This window comes from Schistocerca serialis, chromosome 3 (assembly GCF_023864345.2).
Source record: "Schistocerca serialis cubense isolate TAMUIC-IGC-003099 chromosome 3, iqSchSeri2.2, whole genome shotgun sequence".
In the NCBI taxonomy this organism is placed as follows: domain Eukaryota; kingdom Metazoa; phylum Arthropoda; class Insecta; order Orthoptera; family Acrididae; genus Schistocerca; species Schistocerca serialis.
This window is the reverse complement of record NC_064640.1, coordinates 781,839,549-781,863,245: the sequence shown is the minus strand read 5'-3', so window position 1 is coordinate 781,863,245 and position 23,697 is coordinate 781,839,549. Positions and strand designations below refer to the sequence as shown.

The following is a 23,697-nucleotide window of genomic DNA, read 5'->3' as shown; positions in this document are numbered from 1 at the left end:
ACACAACATGTTAGCGGACGATTTGGCAGCTTACTTGAGCTCATACGCGGGCTTGCTACATCTCGCTGGAACTGGTTCCTGACGTGAACCGTGGACAGTAAGGAGACGACGATAATCCGGCCACTGATCCGGCACGAATATAATAATACGAAGGGAACTTTTACGTAGTCCATTTTTACCAAGCTATTTTCATGAAAATAATTCTCATTTGACAACTCGACCATACAGCCAAGTAGACGTTTGTGCTCTTTACGTAAGTACAAGCGACCCGCCCCGGATTATGCGGGACGACTTGTCTGGCGTAGCGGTAATAAATTATACACTAAGCTTCGTCGTGAATCAGTCTATTAGTCAAAGCCGTATCACAGTTCCCACAGTGGCTCCTAAGAGTAGCCTTCACATACAGATTGAAAAGCGCAGTGGAGGACTTTCTAATACGAGTACGTACAGATATGAAATATTCCATCAGTTTTATTGTTTTACAGTATTTTCTTCATCATGTGGTTCAAAATTCATAACTCATACTTTAGAATTTTACGAAAAAACACACACACACACACACACATACAGAGAGAGAGAGAGAGAGAAACAGCGTATTTAAAACTCACACCCTTGCCTGAAGTGGGACTCGAATCTACGACCACTGTTACATGAGGTAGTGTCGTCACCTCAATACCACAAAAACCTGCATGTTGCTATCATTGTTTAGCAAAAGAGATGGAGGATATTCAAAAATGAGCTGCACAATACGTTGCCGGTTTGTTTAGGCAGTGCGACAGCGTCTCAGAAATAGATACATTTTTATTACTTATTTTTTATTTGCTATTTTATTTTAGTCTGTTACCCAGATAAAAGAACAGACTAAATGTTGCATATCAATTGGTATATGTGGATACAGCACACAACATTTTAACCTAGTTCCAAATGTGTTAGTAGAATTAAACATTACAGTACACGAAATGTATGCGCGATTGCAGATATGGAGACTCATCAGCTGCATAATGGAATGACGAGAAAGAAAATTTGCGCTGGACCGGGGTTCGAACCCGGATTTCTTGCTATCGATAAAGTCAATGATTTACCATTTTTTTTGCGTTTTGGTCGGTATTGTGCGTTGCGGCCGGCCGCTGTGGCAGAGCGGTTCTAGGCGCTTCAGTCTGGAACCGCGCGTCCACTACGGTCGCAGGTTCGAATCCTGCCTCGGGCATGGAAGTGTGTGATGTCCTTAAGTTAGTTAGGTTTAAGTAGTTCTAGGGGACTGATGACCTCAGATGTTAAGTCCCATACTTCTCAGAGACATTTGAACCATTTGAACTCGCACTTACACGCTGATACCTTTGGGATTTTAATGCCAGTTTTATCGCTTTTTTATCAGTAAATCTAACATAACATCTTAGGAATACATCTTAAAAAATTTAGCCATTTGCTGTGCATAGCTATCTTGGAATCCTTGGCTGGCTAATTTGGACCGTTGGTGACGGCTAAACATAGTAAAAAAACCTTTTTTGTGTTTTTCCCGAGGAATCGCCCATAAAATAATGGTGCCTCCATAAGTCACATCAAGCCCACCGTAGACCACATCAAGTGCAAAAAGAACACACCGATTTGCTCCATTGGCCTATGCCGGAGGAAGCATGTAATATTCATACATTGACCCTGTGCTTTGGGAAGTGACAGTAACACGATCCTTCTGATGGGTATACAAATGGTCTCCAGTGCAAGGGCTATCTGTTGACCCTATCTGTTTGTCACCCACAAGCACAAGAACATCAAGTATTCATGCTCGGTGTTATGGAATATACTGGTAAGCATGCTGTCCCGTGCGTACCGACACACATATCACATACTCATCATTACTATAATTAAAAATTATATACACAAACCTCCCTCGTGAATAAGTTTATGTATTAATGAAAACCGTATCAAAATCCCTACAGTAGTTCCTGAGATTAGCCTTAACCACATGCAGACAGAAGGATCAGTCTTTTACATTGCGGCCGGCCGCTGTGACCGGGCAGTTCTAGGCGCTTCAGTCCGGAACCGCGCTGCTGCTACGGTCGCAGGTTCGAATCCTGCCTCGGGCATGGATGTGTGTTAGTTAGGTTTAAGTTGTTCCTAAGTCTAGGGGACTGATGACCTCAGATGTTAAATCCCATAGTGCTTAGAGCCATTTGAACCATTTTTTTTTGTTTACATTGCTTTAATTCATTGTTAGGTCAAGTTATACTAAATTATTACGTTTCCTTACTTTCTTTTGTTGTAGGGCGCCACTACGCCAAGGAACTTTCGCCACAAAGGAAATCAGCAAACATAGCATGTACAGCATTAGCTAAATTTAATTTTAAATATGAACAGCCGTCTGATGAATAACCTGTCAGCCCTAAACCGGTAATGGGGTGCTATATTTTCTTAAAAAATAACACTATTAACAGTGTCGGGTTCCTGTTTTCACTTTATCGTCGTAAGAATGAACCTGTACAAATAAAAAAGGAAGGTTGGTTTAATTTCCCGTCAACGACGAGGTCATGAGAGATGGGGATTGGAGTGGTACCGTGTCCTTTTGAAACGAATCTTCTAGCCATTTGCCTTATGCGAGAGAATCTATTACCTTATCAAAGTTCGTCAAACTTTTGCTACATGAAATATCAAAATGTCGTTGTCTGTCATTGAAAAGGCTGTTAATACGAATAGTACCCAAAACTAGTGTGGTTTCTAGATTCATTTTGTCATTGTCTGCTAAATAAAACGTTCTAACACACGCCAAAATAAGCAAGACTGTTTTGGCACAAATGGTCATTTTTATCAATGTCACATACATAAATAACACGACAGACCATAATTCACAACGTACCAATATCAGATGTCTCTTACGCCTACTACAAGCAAAAAGTTTTGTGTTAGAAAGTACTTTCACATTTCATTCATACGCTCCAGTTTCTCAAACATGGAATCGAAAAGTAGTAATAGTACGAAATTTTTATGTGAATTTGGAATCGCCATATTCTTCGATGTAATTTGTGTGATATCTCCGTTTCTTCTCTTTCCTCGTTCTAACAAACAATCTTGTCATCACTAATTCAGTAACTATTCATGTTATTGTCAAAACTTATTCTCCGGTTAACTTCACTAATCCTGCCAGAATCATCGGTTTAGTTATCCCACGGTTTATTATCCGGTTAGGCGATTTTACGCTTTCGTACAACGTGTTTTCTGCGCTATTCCGAAAATTGAATTAGGTGACTACTAACCGTGGATTTTGCAACTGGCCATTAGTAGTGTAGCGATATAGCAAAAATTTTCTGTCAGAATTTAATTTTCTTGGATATACCTAGAAGATAATATGTAATCTTTCTTATCAGTTATTCCAGTGAGTCGTTTATTTAAAAAAAAATGGTTCAAGACTTAAACATCAGAGGTCATCAGTCCCCTAGAGCTTAGAACTACTTAAACCTAACCAACCTAAGGACATCACACACATCCATGCGCAAGGCAGGATTCGAACTTGCGACCGTAGCAGTCGCGTCAAGAACCGCTCGGTCACACCGGACGGTGTTTATTTCCACTCTGGTGGTCTGAGTGTATGGATTTCGCTAACAATTACAACAACGCTTATCATTCGCACATCCAGTCAACCACATAAACAAACCGCAATTAGCATTGACTTGTTCGAGTTTATTCAGCTCAGCTCGTATAGCGCCGTCCCCTTTTCTCTGCCGGAAGGTTTTTTTATTTCTAGATGCGACGGGGTTTCCCCTGGCAGAGACAGCACGTACACTATGCACGCATTCAAAAATCAACTTATGATTAGTTCAAATATGGAATGTGTTCAAAAACCAACAGGGATGCGTTTCAAAATCGTATGAGCAATCGATAGACCAACGTGCGCCGGTTGCCGGGCGCTTTGTGAAACAAGGTTTTTTTCTTCAAGACTATGAATTTGGCGCCCCCTGAAACTGCCGCCCGGGGCAGATACCCCGGTTTGCCCCACCCCCTCCCCCTCCATCCGGGCCTGCAGATAGCTTCTGCAGTAAGTACAAGACACTAATATTTTTCCTCCATTGCCCGTTAGCACACTGGACCCGCATTCGGCAGGACGATGGGTCGAGTCGGCGTCCGGGCATCCACATTTAGGTCTTCCGTGATTTCCTCCAGTCGCTCCAGGCAAGTACCAGGATAGTTCCTTTTAAAAAGGCACTGCCGGGTTCCTTCTCCATCCTTGAAACCTTTCGAGCTTGTGCTCTGCCTCTGATGACCTCGACGTCGAACGGGAAGTTAAACCCTAACCTTCTTTTTCTTTTTCATTACCTACAAAACTATTGGTTCAACGCCTCAAACTTTTCATCCTCACTACATTCCTACCTGTGTTCTTAGTCGTGCTCTTGTGAGCCTTACACGTTCTTCGGTAAGCACGTCCGCGATGCTGTAAACGGGAATTGTGTCACAAGCCTCGTATTAAGTCTGTAGCTCTGCTTGCACCAGTGACCTTCTTTACGAGATTTCGTAACGTAACGTGTCTCATTCAACTTTAGGATAATGGCCGTACTCCATCTTGCCGTTTCTGCCTCCCTTATCTGCCGCTCGATTCTGCTCTTCGAGATATGACCTCGTATTCTGACAAAGGTAGCGAGGCTGTTTTAACGGCTGAAACCGAATACAAAATATTTTTATAGTCGAAAATACATATTTTCTACCATTCATCAAGGTTATTTATCTGTCAAGTTCTGTATCTGTGTACAGTCGATGTTTGAAAGTTAACATATCTACAGACTATAGAAGCAAACGTCGTAGCACCAATAATACGCGTAACAGAGAGTTAAGAGCAGTAGATTCATAAGAGTCATAAACGAGGTATTATTTGGAAAAAAGATACACATTTAATTGAAACGGTATATGTTAACACATACTGTACTTACAGAGTCATATTTCCTAAAATAAAATTGCTGTATTGCACGTTCTTCCCTTATTCATCACAGCGAACGTGTGGTTCAAATGAAATGATTATAATACAGTGAAAGGGGGCACCTTGTGGCGAAGATCTTGATAATGGAATAACTGTGGTTTTTGGTATTGGACTCATGAATTAGAAAACTAGCTCGGTCAGGATGTGGTGCAAATGCAGATACTCTGCTACACTGGCATTGGTTTACTCTATGGCAGAGTACCATGCTCCAGTATGGAGATACGGTACAGATGCACGCAATTTGATGTGAAGCTAAATCATGCTGTGAGGATAATAAGCGGCACTACTAAATCAACACTACTTCCATGTATTATGTAATACTGCACCACCATCAATTAGACGAAAAGCAGCAGTTGTAACAGAGTTCCAAAAGCGTGTTATTCAGCAAAATTTACTTCTGTATAACCAGCCACAGAATATATCTGCCAGTTGACTTAAGTCCAGAAAACCACCCAGAACAACCTAAGTTACGTCTGTTATATATGATGTGTGTCAAGGATGGAGGGATGTTTGGTAGGCGTTTCCACCAGCAAATTTTTGCCTCACTGCAGATCCTACGAAACGCTTAAATGGATTTGCTCTTCCCAAGAAACTATGGACAGCTCTAACCGATTCCTTACAGGGCACGGAAGATGTGGTGCCCGTTTGTACGGCAAGGATGCGCCTACGTGCAACTGTGGGATTGCTGTGCAAACTACCAACGCCTGACTGAAGAATGTGTATTACAAAAATATCCTGGTGGACTCAGTGAATATATTTGATGATACCAAAATCTGTGGACTAGTTAAGAAACTTATATATTAAGTTTTAATTTTTTGAGTGTTTGTTTTTTATGTTGTGTTTGCTTTCATACTATGTATTTTATATTTATTTAACATTTATATAGGAAGTAAAGTGACCATGTAAGCCATACGAATAGTAATAATAATAATAATAATAATAATAATAATAATAATAATAATAATAATAATAAGAAAAAAAATTTTGGCTAAAGAAGTTCACCTCAACACATTCACATCTAAATAAATTATTTAACAGTTACACTGCAGACCCATACACAGTCCCTGACACACTTACACAAGGAATAACTTATCTGAAACCTAAAGAGCAAGCAGACACAGCAAACCCAGCAAAATTTCGCCCCATAACATGCCTACCAACAATATACAAAATATTAACTTCAGTCATTACACAGATATTAATGACACATACAACACAGAACAAAATTATAAATGAAGAACAAAAAGGCTGTTGCAAAGGAGCACGAGGATGTAAAGAGCAACTGATAATAGATGCAGAGGTGACATATCAAGCTAAAACTAAACAAAGGTCGCTACACTACGCATACATTGATTACCAAAAAGCTTTTGATAGTGTAACCCACTCATGGTTACTACAAATATTGGAAATATACAAAGTAGATCCTAAATTGATACAGTTCCCTAACATAGTAATGAAAAATTGGAAAACCACACTTAATATCCAAACAAATTCAAATAATATCACATCACAGCCAATACAGATTAAGTGTGGAAGATACCAAGGCGACTCATTAAGTCCTTTCTGGTTCTGCCTTGCTCTGAACCCACTATCCAACATGCTAAGTAATACAAATTGTGGATATAATATTACTGGAACATACCAACTCAAAATCACACATTTGCTATACATGGATGATCTAAAACTACTGGCAGCAACAAATCAACAACTCAACCAATTACTAAAGATAACAGAAGTATTCAGCAATGATATAAATATGGCTTTTGGAACAGACAAATGTAAGAGAAATAGCATAGTCAAGGGAAAACACACTAAACAAGAAGATTACATATCGGATAACCACAGCGACTGCATAGAAGCGATGGAAAAAACAGATGCCTATAAATATCTAGGATACAGACAAAAAATAGGAATAGATCATACAAATATTAAAGAAGAACTAAAAGAAAAATATAGACAAAGACTAACAAAAATACTGAAAAAAGAATTGACAGCAAGAAACAAGACAAAAGCTATAAATACTTATGCTGTACCAATATTGACCTACTCATTTGGAGTAGTGAAATGGAGTAACACAGACCTAGAAGCACTCAATACACTTACACGATCACAATGCCACAAATATAGAATACATCACATACATTCAGCAACAGAAACATTCACATTAAGCAGAAAGGAAGGAGGAAGGGGATTTATCGACATAAAAAAACGTGCATTATGGACAGGTAGACAATTTAAGGAAATTCTTTCTAGAACGAGCAGAAACTAGCAAAATACACAAAGCAATCACTCATATAAATACATCGGCTACACCACTGCAATTTCATAACCACTTCAACAACCCTTTAGATTACATAACATCAACAGATACGAAGAAAGTAAATTGGAAAAAGAAAACACTACATGGCAAGCATCCGTATCATCTAACACAGCCACACATCGCTCAAGACGCATCCAACACATGGCTAAGAAAAGGCAATATATACAGTGAGACGGAAGGATTTATGATTGCAATACAGGATCAAACAATAAACATCAGATATTACAGCAAGCATATTATTAAAGATCCCAATACCACAACAGATAAATGCAGACTTTGCAAACAACAAATAGAAACAGTATATCACATCACAAGCGGATGTACAATACTAGCAAATACAGAATACCCCAGAAGACATGACAATGTAGCAAAAATAATACATCAACAACTTGCCATACAACATAAACTAATAAAACAACACGTTTCCACATACAAATATGCACCACAAAATGTACTGGAGAATGATGAATACAAATTATACTGGAACAGAACCATTATAACAGTAAAACAATACCTCATAACAAACCTGACATCATACTCACCAATAAAAAGAAGAAATTAACACAACTAATCGAAATATCCATACCCAATACAACAAATATGCAGAAGAAAACAGGAGAAAAAATTGAAAAATACATCCAACTGGCTGAGGAAGTCAAGGACATGTGGCATCAGGATGAAGTTGACATTATACCAATTATACTATCAACTACAGGAGTCATACCACACAATATCCACCAGTACATCAACGCAATACAGCTACATCCAAACTTATATATGCAACTACAGAAATCTGTAATTATTGATACATGTTCAGTTACCCGAAAGTTCCTAAATGCAATGTAACATATACCGTACAGTTAAAAGGAAGTCACGCTTGATCAAGGTCCGTGTCACTTTCCATTTTTGACCAGACATAACGTCTGAGAAAAGAAAGAATAATAATAATAATAATGCAGTGCGGATACACCGGCTCAACATATTCCTCTTATCTATATTTTTCCAATACGCCGCCTTTTAATTATTTCATCTAAACTCTGTATTTACACTTTGATGAGGAAGAATGGAAGAACGTACGACAACACATCAACTATTTTGGAAAATATAACTCTGTAACTGCTGCAAGTACAGACAATGATGAGCCTAAACTTTATGATCACCTGCTTCTAGAGTCTTAGTCGAAATTTGGAGCACAATATAGCAGCGATTCTTGGTGGCACGGATTAGACGAGTAATTCGTAGATTTCAGGCGGTATATGGCAGTATGTGTCTATGCACAGGTCACACAATGCCGTTAAGCTATGGGCTGGTGGTTTGTGGCTAACTGGCGTCCGATAGTGTCCCAGATGAACCTGGTTTAGGTCAGGGGAGTTTCTTGGCCAAGGCATCAACATGAGTTCACTTTCATGTTCCTCAGACCACTGTAGCACGGTTCTGGGCTCACCACATTGGCATTTAAGCTACTGGAAGATAGCATTGCTGGCTGGAAATACGTAAGATTTGAAGGGTATCGGTGGTCCGCAAAATGCTGAAATAGTCCACACGTCCCGTGAAACACCAAGTGGATCCCCTCAATGGTGTAATAACTGCCCCCAATCGGCCTACGTCCGTGACACGGTGCATGTCTCGAGTAGCCTTTCGCATAGAGAATTGTACTCTATCGTCAGATATTCCACAGATCGCCACTTTCTCCTGCTGTACAGAGTGGCTTTGTAAGTGTTGCATGTGTTAACGCAAATTGTTTCAACTAAATGTATAACTCCAGAATGAGATTTTCACTCTGCAGCGGAGCGTGCGCTGATATGAAACTTCCTGTCAGATTAAAACCGTGTACTGGACTGAGACTCGGACTTGGGACCTTTGCCTTTCACGTGCAAGTGCTGTGCCATCTGAGCTACCCAGCTTCAATACTGCCAGTACCTCGTGTCCCAACTTCCAAACTTCACAGAAGCTTTTCTGCGAACCTTGCAGAGCTAGCCATGTCTCCGCAATATACTTTCTTCCAGGAGTGCTAGTTCTGCAAGGTTCGCAGAGGAGCTTCTGTGAATTCTGGAAGGTAAGAGACGAGGTATTAGCAGAACTGAAGCTGTAAGTACGGGTGGTGGGTAGTGCTTGGGTAGTTCAGATGGCAGAGTACTTGCCCGCGAAAGGCAAATATCCCGAGTTCGAGTCTCGGTCTGACACACAGTTTCAATCTGCCAGGATGTTTCATGTCAGCGCACACTCCGCTTCAAAGTGAAAATCTCATTTTGGAAACATCCCCCGGGCTGTGGCTAAGCCATATCCCAGGAGTGCTAGTTCTGCAAGGTTCGCAGAAGAGCGGCTGTGAAGTTTGGAAGGTAGGAGACGAGGTACTGGCAGAACAGAAGCTGTGAGGACGGGTTGTGAGCCGTGCTTTGGTAGCTCAGCTGGCGGAGCACTTGCCCCCGAAAGGCAAAGGTCCCGAGTTCGAGTATCGGTCCGGCACGCAGTTTTAATCTGCCATTAACTTTCAGATGTTTACCTTTCTGCCAAATACTACCTCATTTATGACTCTTATGAATCTGCCGGTTACAATTGTCTGTTACACTGTATTGTTTCTTCAATGATGTTTGATTTTGTGGTCCTCATTTTAATCAATTTTCAAACATAGATTGTACATAAATGCATAGTTTTACAGATAAACGACCTTGAGGTGTGGCAGAGTAGACATACACTACTGGACACTAAAATTGCTACACCACGAAGATGACGTGCTACAGACGCGAAATTTTACCGACAGGAAGAAGATGCTGTGATATACAAATGATTAGCTTTTCAGAGCATTCACACAAGGTTCGTGCCGGTGGCGACACCTATAACGTGCCGACATGAGGAAAGTTTGCAACCCATTTCTCATACACAAACAGAAGTTGACCGGCGTTGCCTGGTGAAACGTTGTTGTGATGCCTCGTGTAAGGAGGAGGAATGCGTATCATCACGTTTCCGACTTTGATAAAGGTCAGATTGTAGCCTATCGCGATTGCGGTTTACCGTATCGCGACATTACTGCTCGCGTTGGACGATATCCAATGACTGTTAGCAGAATATGTAATCGGTGAGTTCAGGAGGTAATACGGAAGGCCGTGCTGGACCTCAGCGGCCTCGTATCACTAGCAGTCGAGATGACAGGCATCTTATCTGCATGGATGTAACGAACCCTGCAGCCACGTCTCGACCCCTGAGTCAACAGATGGGGACGTATGCAAGACAACAACCATCTGCACGAACAGTTCGACGACGTTTGCAGTAGCATGGACAATCAGCTCGGAGACATTTTTTCGGATGCATCCAGGTTCTGTTTACAGCATCATGATGGTCGCATCCGTGTTTGGCGATATCGCGGTGAACGCACATTGGAAGCGTGTATTCGTCATCGCCATACTGGCGTATCACCCGGCGTGATGGTATAGGGTGCCATTGGTTACACGTCTCGGTCACCTCTTGTTCGCATTGACGGCACGTTGAACAGTGGACGTTACATTTCAGATGTGTTACGACCCGTGGCTCTACCCTGCATTGGATCGCTGTGAAACCCTACATTACAGAGGGATAATGCACGACCGCATGTTGCAGGTCCTGTACGGGCCTTTCTGGTTACAGAACATGTTCGACTGCTGCCCTGGCCACCACATTCTCCAGATCTCTCACCAATTGAAAATGTCTGGTCAGTGGTGGCCGAGCAACTGTCTCGTCACAATACGCCAGTCACTACTCTTGATGACCTGTGGTATCGTGTTGAAGCTGTATGGGCAGCTGTACCTGTACACGCCATCCAAGCACTGTTTGTCTCAATGCCCAGGCGTATCAAGGCCGTTATTAGGGCCAGAGGTGGTTGTTCTGGGTACTGATTTCTCAGGATCTATGCACGTAAATTGCGTGAAAATGTAATTACATGTCAGTTCTAGTATAACATATTTGTCCAATGAATACCCGTTTATCATCTGCATTCCTTCTTGGTGTAGCAATTTTAATGGCCAGTAGTGTATTACCGGATTTTAAAATATTATTATTTGGTTTCAGTCGTTACAATTATCGTGCTTTCGATGTTAGTTCTACATTTCTGTAACAGAACATCAGTACAACGGCAAATGCTGTCATTAGTGTTGGCTGGAAAATCCCACGTGTGGGTTCAGTCGCTATTAGCAAAGAGTGGTTTTCTTCCGCGATCTTCAGCGCTTTTCCTTGCGGATATGTGAGAGTTGTGTCGTATATGTGTTTGTATATTGAGGGTAAGTGTAATGGATGCGTGTGTAGTACAGTCTTTTTTTTTTTTTTTGAGTTGTGTGATTATGATGAGTGAAAGGAAAGAGTGAAAGCCGGTGCTGGTACGTAGCCTACGCTTCTCGAATAATACAAAGGGGACCGCCGAACTTAACGTCCCCATCCGACGGACGGATCACCACCAACCACAGTCACGTCCCTCTCTTTATGAGACACTACGAAGAGAGTTGGAATTTAATCCAGGACATTGGTGCAAAGACTGTCGCTGCCGCCCCTCCTCCTCTTGCCGGCCAAATACTGGCCGTGAAAATTTCATCCGCCAGCAGGATTACCTCCACGTCGAACTCCAGCGCACAGGTATACGTGAGTGACCTCGGCTACAGAAGTGGGTTGCTGTGATTAATGTGGCACTAACTTGGCACACCCTCATTGTTGTTTCAGTCTTGCTCATAAATTATCCAGATAGCCGGCCGGGGTGGCCGAGCGATTCTAGGCGCTACAGTCTGGAGCCGCGCGACCGCCACGGTCGCAGGTTCGAACCCTGCCTCGGGCATGGATGTGTGTGATGTCCTTAGGTTAGTTAGGTTTAAGTAGTTCTAAGTTCTAGGGGACTGATGACCATAGTCCCATAGTGCTCAGAGCCATTTGAACCATTTTGAACAAACTGCCTGTGACTCGTGTGCGTTTATTTAGAATGTTTTGCACGCTGAATTGCTGAAGACACAGTTAGATAATTAGTGCAACACTCATGTGAACTCGAACGAGAGAAAAGAAAATTCTGTACTCCCGTAACTATTGTATTTCTACAATGATTTATTTAATCTGACACAGACGTTTTTAACTGCGTATGTAGCTGAAAATGGAACTCTGAAAATTGTTGTTAAATGAAATGTTTGTCCTAGGAATTTTATCGTTTCAGAGCAATAAATCACCGATGGAAATTAGAGTATGGCATCGTTGGCCGGGAGGGAAAGTTCGGCCTCCAAGTGCGAGTCTTATTTCAGTCGACGCCACATTGGGCGACTTGCGCGCCGGTGAGGAGAATAAAATGATGGCGAAGACAACACAATACCGGGAATCGAACCCGGGCTCCTTGCATGGGAGGCGAACAAATTAACACCCAGCTATTATGCGGACAATTGAAATAGAATTTGAATAGCTTCTCAAGGTGAATGTGATTTCACATTTACAGCGAAGCTGTGCTACATCCGAGCTGAAATGGGTTAATAATAGTACATTTACAAAAGCGTTCACTCTTCCCATAAGCGGCGTGTGTGTGTGTGTGTGTGTGTGTGTGTGTGTGTGTGTGTGTGTGTGTGTGTGTGTGTATGTGTGGACTCCTATGGGACCAAACTGCTGAGGTCATCGGTCCCGCCGGCCGGGGTGGCCGAGTGGTTCTAGGTGCTACAGTCTGGAACCGCTCGACCGCTACGTCAGAGGTTCGAATCCTGCCTCGGGCATGGATGTTTGTGATGTCCTTATGTTAGTTAGGTTTAAGTAGTTCTAAGTTCTAGGGGACTGATGACCTCAGTAGTTAAGTCTCATAGTGCTCAGAGCCATTTGAGCCATTTTGACTGTGATGTAGGTTCTATTAAACACGTCATCTTTCACACATGTCTACAACTTCCGTAGAAATAAATCTTACATATAAAAACTGAGACATAGACGCCGGGCACGTACCTAAAACGTAATACCATATATTTTTAAAATCAGTCGTAGCAATCCCCGTTACAGCCGACCAGAGTGGCCGCGTGGTTCTAGGCGCTGCAGTCTGGAGCTGAGTCGCCGCTACGGTCGCAGGTTCGAATCCTACCTCGGGCATGGATGTGTGTGATGTCCTTAGGTTAGTTAGGTTTAATTAGTTCTAAGTTCTAGGCGACTGATGACCTCAGAAGTTAAGTCGCATAGTGCTCACAGCCATTTGAACCAATCCCCGTTACAATTAGTCACAATCACGGTTCAGAATTCGCCGACGGCCGGACGTACTTCTGTCAATTATAAATTTATCGATAAGTCTCACAATAATAAAAATGGTTCAAATGGTTCTAAGCAGTATGGGACTTAACATCTGAGGTCATCAGTCTCCTAGACTTAGAACTACTTAAACCTAACTAACCTAAGGACATCACACACATCAATGTCCGAGGCAGGATTCGAACCTGCGACCGTAACTGTCACGTGGTTCCAGACCGAAGCGCCTAGAACCGCTCGGCCACAGTGGCCGGCTCACAATAATACACTGCATATAGTATCTCCACGAAACCTCAGACCGTATTAGTCCCATTTCATTACAGTTCTCTCCCTCTTAATGCGAACAAATTACAAAGAGTCTATCTTCTCCATTTTTCAGAGAATGCAACGCTCTGTTGCAGTAGTGTATGGTATGTTATCTCGGGTTGTGTGCTGTCATGCAGTGTGTCATTATGTAAAGCTACAGGCTTTCACATTTTCAACAAAATTCATGTTTTCCGTATACACAGAATAAAACACGAAATTAAATACAGTGGAAAAAAGGTCACAGAGAACTGGATAGCATTCAACGAATGCCTATCGGAGCTTATTACTTATTATGCTAAGTAATGCGAGAACGAAGTGTGTTGCCGCCCGGGGTGGCCGAACGGTTCTGGGCGCTACATTCTGGAACCGCGCGATCGCTACGGTCGCAGGTTCGAATCCTGCCTCGGGCATGGATGTATGTGATGTTCTTAGGTTAGTTAGGTTTAAGTAGTTCTAAGTTCTCGGAGACTGATGACCTTAGAAGTTAAGTCCCATTGTGCTCAGAGCCATTTTTTTAACGAAGTGTGTTAACTTTGTCTCGTTCGCTTGCAGGGGAGTTTGGGCCCTACCAGATGCGCCAGTTCGCACTACACATAATGGCCGCATTCACAGCCGGCATGCACATGCTGTCACTGGTAACCGTCGCCGCAGTACCGGATCACAGGTAAGTCCTTAATACCTGCAAATCTACTCTTGAAATTAAGTCGGTGCACGATTCATTGGTTACACAGATACAAGGGGATCAGGAATACTAGGCTAAAATGTAATCTTTCAGCCTGAGGACTCACTTGAGTGCGGCAGTATAGTGCCCTTAGATAAGGCTAAGTCCGTAAATGACATAAGCTGTGCGCGTCTTTACGCACTGCATTGTCGGTACGGATTTGCTCTTATGTCATATATAACAAAACGAATTAACTTTTCCAAGTACATTACTATACAGTCTTGCGAATCTTAAGATATATTCCAGAAGTCTTCAGTACCCCCGAATCGGAAAAATGGGAGGGAGGGGGGCAGAGGGGTAGTGGTGTCATAAGGTACAAGACTCCCATCCCCCCCTCCCCTCCCCCAAAAAAAATTGTAGAAACATTTATATTCTACAGAGAGGGTGATTCCGTGATGACGACCTAAACTTTCAGGGATTATGTAGAAGGGTAAATATATCAATCTGAGGTAAGGAACCCTAGTCCGGAAACGATCGAGTCGAAAGCTGTAATCGAAAATCGTTCTGATACTTCTGACAGTGGAATACATGTAACGGTAATGTTGTCGCTAAGATTGTTGAGTACGGAATCCTGAAGAGCACTTAGGTGTAGAGGTTGGGATAATAACTCAACTAATACAGTGCAGATGACGTACTGTATACCGACATGAGCAGTCCTGGAGTACAATGTCTGTACTGTAGTAGACTACAGTCTGTGACTTAAAGCTAACCAAATTGGATTGTACCCGGTGGCAGATCTTCCAGACTTGATTGCCATGTATGGGCAAGCAAATGAAAACGGCAGAGAAGCGGAAATGTTGTGCTGGACCAAATATCTGCGTAGAAAACATTCTGCTCGCACCATTTTTACAATACTTTTCCAACGATTAAGGGAAACGGGGCAATTGGTATCACAGTACAAACGGCCGAGGAGGATGTAAAACTATACGGACTATAGGCTTAGAAGATGCAGTGCTTGGTCAAGTGGATGACGAACCTACAATCAGCACTCGATCACACGCACGTGAAATGAATGTTTCATAGAGTACAGTGTGGCGATTATTACACTAAATGCTGCTACAACCCTACTATCCACAAAAAGTGCATGCTTTGGCTCCTGCTGATTTCCGACAACATGCCGTGTTCAGCCAATGGTTATTACAGGCCCTTACAGTCGATCCTTAATATCCTGTATATTTCACGGATGAAGTCTGTTTCACCAGAGACGGAATGCTAAATGGTCGAAATACGAAGTGTGATTAGAAAGTTTTAAGAATGGATCCACTACTGTTTACTGGTTTGGCAGGCAGGTACACAGAGGGTGGGGAGTGAGTCATTGCCTCGTCCTTGAACGCCCTCTGACAGGAAACTGCGTTTCCTTTATTCAGTTCCTTGTGGCAGCTGTCTGCGTGAAAATGGACGTAAAAACGGAGCAACGAGTTTCTGTGAAATTTTGTTTTAAAACCGATAAATCAGCTTCGAAGACTTACGAACTGTTAAAAACGGCTTTTGGAGATAACTGTATGAGCCAGTCAAATGTTTTTGTCTGGTTCAACAGATTTAAAAATGGCCGTGAATCATTTGAATATGAACCATGGTCCGGCCGTCCTTCCACCTCAAAAACGAATGAAAATGTTGTGAAAGTTTGCGACTTAGTGCGCTCTGATCATAGACTTACAATTAGCGAGATGGCTGATGAACTTAATTTAAGTTTCTATGCAGTTCAGGCAATTTAACTGAAGATCTGAACATACGTTGAGTGTTCGCAAAATTCATTCCAAAAGTGTTGTCAAGTGACAAGAGACGATACCGATTTGAAGTATGCCAAGAACTGATTAATTGGACTGAAAATGACCCAGATTTGTTAAATAGAGTAATTAAAGGTGACGAATAGTGGGTATATGGATATGATCCTAAAACTAAAGTGCAGTCTTCGCAGTGGAAGACTCCAGGTTCACCACGACCAAAAAAGCACGGCAAAGTCGCTCAAAGATGAAGATTCAAATGGTTCAAATGGCTCTGAGCACTATGGGACTTAACTTCTGAGGTCATCAGTCCCCTAGAACTTAGAACTACTTAAACCTAACTAACCTAAGGACATCACACACACCCATGCCTGAGGCAGGATTCGAACCTGCGACCGTAGCGGTCTCGCAGATCCAGACTGTAGCGCCTAGAACCGCTCGGCCACCCCGGTCGGCAAAGATGGAAACTATGTTGGTGATTTTTTTTCGATTATACCGGTATTGTGCATCATGAATTTACCCCTAGAGGGCAGACAAGTGACCAGAAATACTACAAACGTGTCCTTGAACGTGCAGAAGAAAACACCTGCATTGAGGAAAGACGGGAATTGGGTGCTACACCATGACAATGCTCCGGCTCATCATGCCTTCGCCATCGTTGAATTTTTGACCAAATTCAAAATTTCTGTGCTTCCACAACCGCCATATTCCCCTGATTTGGCCCCTTCGCACTTCTACCTGTTACCTAAACTGAAATTTTCACTGAAAGGGAAGCGATTTGACTCTACTGAAAACATCCAGGCAAATATGGAGAGCGTCCTTCAGGAAAAAAATTTCCAGGAATGTTTCAAAAATGGAAACACCGCTGGAGTCGGTGTGTTTAGTCAGGAGACTATTTTGAAGGAGATGCATCACAGTAGCATGTAAGTACCACCATTGTACAATTACAAGCCCATTCTTAAAACTTTCCAATCACACCTTGTAGTTATGTTTGAGCCGATGAGAAGCCCCACGTTGCAGTTGTGAAGAGCCATCAACATAGATTTCCCGTCAGGGTGTGGGCACGCATAGTCTGTGATTACTTACTAGACCAGTTTCATCTTCCTCCCCACTTTAATGCACCAGCGGACATACTATCCAGGTTCCTGTAACATATGCCATTTGTTATTCATCAACGGATGTGGCTCCAACATGGTGGAGCCCGCCTCACTTTGAACTGAGAGTTTGTGAACATCTGGATTAGACATTCCGTGAAGAGTGAAGAGACAGAAGAGGTTCTGTTTCGTAACCAGCATGTTCACCTGCTCTCACCCCATTTGATTCCTTCATGTGGGGCCCTGTGAAAAGTCTTGTGTACAAGATGTCTGTCGAGACTGAAAAGGTTCTCCTGGCAAGAATTCTCGCAGCCTGCGCCACTGTTCAAACGGCACCGGGCTTATTATAACGGGTACGACAGAACTTTATGCGAAGATGCCATGCCTGCATTGACACTGAGGGACGCCATTACGAACGACTGTTGTAAGTGTAGCGGCTTCTGAAACTTGTGCAGGTAAATGGAAGTCATTATTACCGTACCGTAGACTTACGATTTCCGGTCTCTGTGACATCAAGTTGCTAATCCATCAACAGGAGATATTATCTGAGGGTATATGAGAATAATCAACGGTAATTCTGTACGTCATGATCAAGGTTCGGAAGCTGGGGCTCTTAGTTTGAGTTATTGGCGCTTCAGTCCGGAACAACGCGGCTGCTACGTTCGCAGGTTCGAATCATGCCTCAGGCATGGATGTCTGTGATGTCCTTAGGTTAGTTAAGTTTACGTATATCTAAGTCTAGCGGACTGCTGACCTCAGATGTTAAGTCCCATAGTGCTTAGAGCCATTTGAACCATTTCTTAGTTTGAGCGATGTTGTTGTTGTTGTTGTTGTTGTTGTGGTCGTCAGTCCTGAGACTGGTTTGATGCTACTCTATCCTGTGCAAGTTTCTTCATTTCCCAGTACCTACTGCAACCTACATCCTTCTGAATCTGTTTAGTGTATTCATCTCTTCGTCTCTCACTACGATTTTTACCCTCCACGCTGCCCTCCAATACTAAATTGGTGATCCCTCGATGCCTCAGAACATGTCCTACCAACCGATCCCTTCTTCTAGTCAAGTTGTGCCACAAATTTCTCTTCTTCCCAATCCTATTCAATACCTCCTCATTAGTTATATGATCTAGCCATCTAATCTTCAGTATTCTTCTGTAGCATCACATTTCGAAAGCTTCTATTCTCTTCTTGTCCAAACTAGTTATCGTCCATGTTTCACTTCCATACATGGCTACGCTCCATACAAATACTTTCAGAAATGACTTCCTGATACTTAAATCTATACTCGATGTTAACAAATTTCTCTTCTTCAGAAACGCTTTCCTTGCCATTGCCAGTCTACATTTTATATCCTCTCTACTGCGGCCATCAGTTATTTTGCTCCCCAAATAGCAAAACTCCTTTACTACTTTAAGTGTCTCATTTCTTAATCTAACTCCCTCAGCATCACCCGACTTAATTCTACTACATTCCATTAGCCTCGTTTTGCTTTTGTTGATGTTCATCTTACAGCCTTCTTGCAAGACACTATCCATTCCGTTCAACTGCTCTTCCAGGTTCTTTGCTGTCTCTGACAGAATTACAGTGTCATCGGCGAACCTCAAAGTTTTTATTTATTCTCCATGGATTTTAATACCTACTCCGAACTTTTCTTTTGTTTCTTTTACTGCTTGCTGAATATACAGATTGAACAACATCGGGGAGAAGCTAAAACCCTGTCTCACTCCCTTCCCAACCACTGATTCCATTTCATGCCCCTCGACTCTTATAACTTCCATCTGGTTTCTGTACAAATTGTAAATAGCCTTTCGCTCCCTGTATTTTACCCCTGCCACCTTCAGAATTTGAAAAAGAGTATTCCAGTCAACATTGCCAAAAGCTTTCTCTAAGTCTACGAACGCTAGAAATGCAGGTTTGCCTTTCCTTAATCTAGCTTCTAAGATAAGTCGTAGGGTCAGTATTGCCTCACGTGTTCCAACATTTCTACGGAATTCAAACTGATCTTCCCCGAGGTCGGCTTCTACCAGTTTTTCCATTCATCTGTAAAGAATTCGCGTTAGTAGTTTGAGCGATAAGCGTGGGTAAAGTGGAACGTGAGTCGATTTTCACTTACAACTTGCGACTAGGTCGTTTTTGGACCAGGGTCCCCTGCCTGAAATTGATCCTTTCTCCCTTCTACATAATCCCTGATGTTTCGTAACATCATCACGGAATCACCCCATATGTTAATTTCCAAATTCCACAGCTAACTTTCGGATAATAAAGTAGCGCGAAGACTAAGATTCTCGAAAACGGCAAGGAATTCCAGAACTTTCAAACCACATTTAGCACAGGATGCTTTTCAGTTGGTTGCGTGATGCCGAGGTGGATGGGCTCCCAGCCTGACAAGTGAGATACCAGTCATGGAAAAACACACATCCACGGCCTGACCATGCCTGCTGCCAATAACAAATCGGATGCGGTTCCTGCGTTCGCAGGTAGAACCACCAAACCACATCTTGAGTAAGGCAAGAGGGAACGGGAAAGAACATCTATGAATGAGAAGACACAGAAAAACGGATTTTCCAAACGTGGGTGGAAACGACTCGAAGAAATTGCATTTCCCTCATTTACATACACAGATCGCAGTCGTAAAGCTTAGTGAAATAGCTGATAAATTTGAGCGCACACTTAGATTTTGTATTGTGTAAATTACGACGATATCAATGTCGTGGCGTTTGCTGCTATTATAGTTCTTAAATTAATTGTGTGGCACCTGTACAGTCGACAAAATAAAACTGTTCGCGTGTCTTGATAAGCTCTGGTACCTTCGGTTGTGTACAGTTCGCACCAATGTTAACGCGACATGCACTGGCAACGGCAACAGCATCACATGTAACACACTTTTAGAAGTGTATTTGTTCCCTTATTATTGTATCAGTTTTACCCCTAGAGCTTTTGATTTTCTGTGCCAGGGTATAATTACAGCGTATTGTTTTACATGTACAGTCGTGGACAAAACGAGCGAGACCCCTCGCCTTTTCGTTATGCTGATCCGCACAGCTTTAAATTCTGCTACACAGCATAACAGGCAAGGCGACGAAGTGCTACCAACATACTATGCACAGGCGTGAAACTGAAAAACTATCTGAACTTTGTCAGACTATTAGCAATCATGTGTAAGACTATATTAATGCTGATTAGTGTGTTAAACACAACACGTAAATGAAGATATAAATGAAAGAAGAAACGCTAATTAGTATGAACTGAACTAATAAAAATGAATTTCAGCTTATCGAGATAACATAACTGTTTTAGTAAGACAAAGTACCCCAGATGGTTACGAATTAGCAAAATATTATGCGCATTCGGCCGTGAAACGGTCTGTGTCAACGTTCAGACCAGTCATACTGGATCACCGATGCTGACCTACCATGAAAGTTAGCAAATTTAGCAATGCGTGAAGATTCATAACGAAATTCAGTTAAAAATCATTCATTGCCACAGTTAAGTCAATTCATGTATTGACAAAAGAGGAAAAAGTAGGCAGTAACAAGTATGAAACTCTACAAGATTTTCATATTTACATCCACAGGGCGCCGGTACATAATAAAGGTAGCAATTAAACGTATTGGAGGGGCACGAGAATTTCTTACAATTGCATTACTGACAGTCTATGTGCCTCCATCTAGATTAGAGCCGAAAACAAACCAGACCTCCCTTGCAGTAGCAAACACTTTTCACTACGCTAGCAGACAACCCAGGTAAACAGCCCTCTATTATTACCCCACACATGAATGAGCCGGCAATTTCGCACTGAAAATGTCAAAATGATCTGCAATTTCTGTTGCATAGAGCTTTCTGGAGTCAAAAACATGAATTTTCTACCTTTATGTCACCGCTTATGTGACAATCATTCGGGATGTTTGTCGAAATTACAAAATACTGTTATTAGCGAGTAAATTTAGTAGGATAATTCTGCACCACCCCAGGAAATAAACGGCTGCATAGCTCCAAACATATTCTACAATGTTTCGAATTCTCCATTAGACTCGCCACAGCCAGAAAACGTTCATTAGCCGAAGTGTTTCTTAAGCTAGCTAGCAATGGGAATGCTCGCACTTCTAAAACGCGGTGGCATTGATACTGGGATCTGAATTACCACGTGTATAGGCAAATGTATTTTATTTGCATTCCTGTAAACGTGATTTGGATCGAAAGCGTAGCTGCGATTACTATGCTGATGCATCGACTGCAACTAGAACATTTCGAATAAAGAGTAGGGGGAATTATTAATGTGGCCCTCATCTTCAGTAACTGTCGTAGCTATTTTCGTTGTTAGGATTTCGTCACCTAAATCGGTAAAAATGAAACCCCACTAGTCTCAATTTCTTGACCGTCATCTGTCTACCCAACCCTTAAAACCCATTTACCTCGAGCACAGGTAGACCTAATAAGCGGAAATGTATCGCACTTCCTGCGGTGTACGGTCCCTTAGTGGTGTAAGAAATTAATTTTTATTAGTACAGTTAATACTAACTAGCGTTTCTTCTTTCGTTTATATCCTATATTTACGTGTTGTTTAACACACTAACCAGCATAAATATAGTGTTACACGTGACTGAAAACTGTCTGCATAGCTCCAAACATATTCTACAATGTTTCGAATTCTCCATTAGACTCACCACAGCCAGAAAACGTTCATTAGCCGAAGTGTTTCTTAAGCTAGCTAGCAATGGGAATGCTCGCACTTCTAAAACGCGGTGGCATTAATACTGGGATCTGAATTACCACGTGTATAGGCAAATGTATTTTATTTGCATTCCTGTAAACGTGATTTGGATCGAAAGCGTAGCTGCGATTACTATGCTGATGTATCGACTGCAACTAGAACATTTCGAATAAAGAGTAGGGGGAATTATTAATGTGGCCCTAATCTTCAGTAACTGTCGTAGCTATTTTCGTTGTTAGGATTTCGTCACCTAAATCGGTAAAAATGAAACCCCACTAGTCTCAATTTCTTGACCGTCATCTGTCTACCCAACCCTTAAAACCCATTTACCTCTAGTACAGGTAGACCTAATAAGCGGAAATGTATCGCACTTCCTGCGGTATACGGTCCCTTAGTGGTGTAAGAAATTAATTTTTATTAGTACAGTTAATGCTAACTAGCGTTTCTTCTTTCGTTTATATCCTATATTTACGTGTTGTTTAACACACTAACCAGCATAAATATAGTGTTACACGTGACTGAAAACTGTCTGACAAAGTTAAGATTGTTTTTCAATTTCACACCTGTGCATAATATGTTGGTAGCACTTCGTCGCCTTGCGTTGTATGCTGTGTAGCAGACTTTAAAGCTGTGCGGATCAGCATAACGAAAAGGCGAGGGGTCTCGCTCGTTTTGTCCACGACTGTACAATACGGCAATTTCTTTTATCTGTTCGGAACGGCGAGACGCTTCAGCCTCGAATAAACTAGTAAGAACAAACCTGTACAGTTACAGGGTAACCGCGTGGCTGCGTTCGCTGCAGTGCAATTCTACTGAAGTAATTTGCGTTCGCCCCCCTCATACCACTTTTGTTTTACATTGTATTGTTCGATATTGTGTTACAAGCGCAACACGGATATAGTTGAGGTATACCGAACAAGATAACACACGGCGCCATGGACGAGTAAATGACAAACAGTCATTTACTGCCAGACTGTCTCTGCATACGCGGGCCACGACAGATAGCATCCTCGCACTCGACCATTGCGCGTGGAGTGGCACCTAGGAGTGGCGTACAACCTCCCTGTGCCAGAAGTGGACAAAGCGGTGACGCGGGACAGAGTACTTGGCCGACTTCGAGAGTCGGAGAAAGGAAGGGTGTGGAAGCCTCAGCAAGAAAACGTGGTAGTTGACACACGTATGAAAAGTCGGTTTTTAGATGCCGTCCAATTCAAGAAAGAGACCAATTTCCCTGGATACTAGCAAACCATTTGCAGCCAAGCTGAACTTGATGTGGGCCGTATCAGAGAAGTCAATATTTAGCTCAGTGGATGACGGTCCAGTGATCGTTTACAAGCTATGAGGAGCACGTTACAGCCCACAGAAAGCCCACGTGGGCCAACGTTCGTGTGTTGGCCGCATCACAGTCTCGTGCTGGGAGTGATTGTCATCAGATGGCTGATACTTCATCGAATTTATGGTCATCATGGCGCGGACCAGTGAGTGGATTCTGCACGGCATGAAACAGCGCGCACGCTCGTATGTGTGTGTGTGTGTGTGTGTGTGTGTGTGTGTGTGTCGCTCAACGGCAAGGATATCAAAACTCTTACAAATTTTAAAAGGAGCGAATGTGAGTGTGTTGTCACATTCACTAACTCACTCACTCAATCAC

At 42.3% G+C, this 23,697-nt stretch overlaps 1 protein-coding gene across 1 annotated transcript in view; it reads left to right on the top strand.

Moving 5' to 3' along the window:
- Positions 1-23,697, top strand: part of LOC126470624 (organic cation transporter protein) — a 652,913-nt gene that overhangs the window by 456,306 nt on the left and 172,910 nt on the right. The window contains exon 2 of the mRNA XM_050098587.1: positions 14,352-14,463. Within this exon, the coding sequence (XP_049954544.1) occupies positions 14,352-14,463 (112 nt within the window). The remainder of the gene's footprint in view (positions 1-14,351; positions 14,464-23,697) is intronic.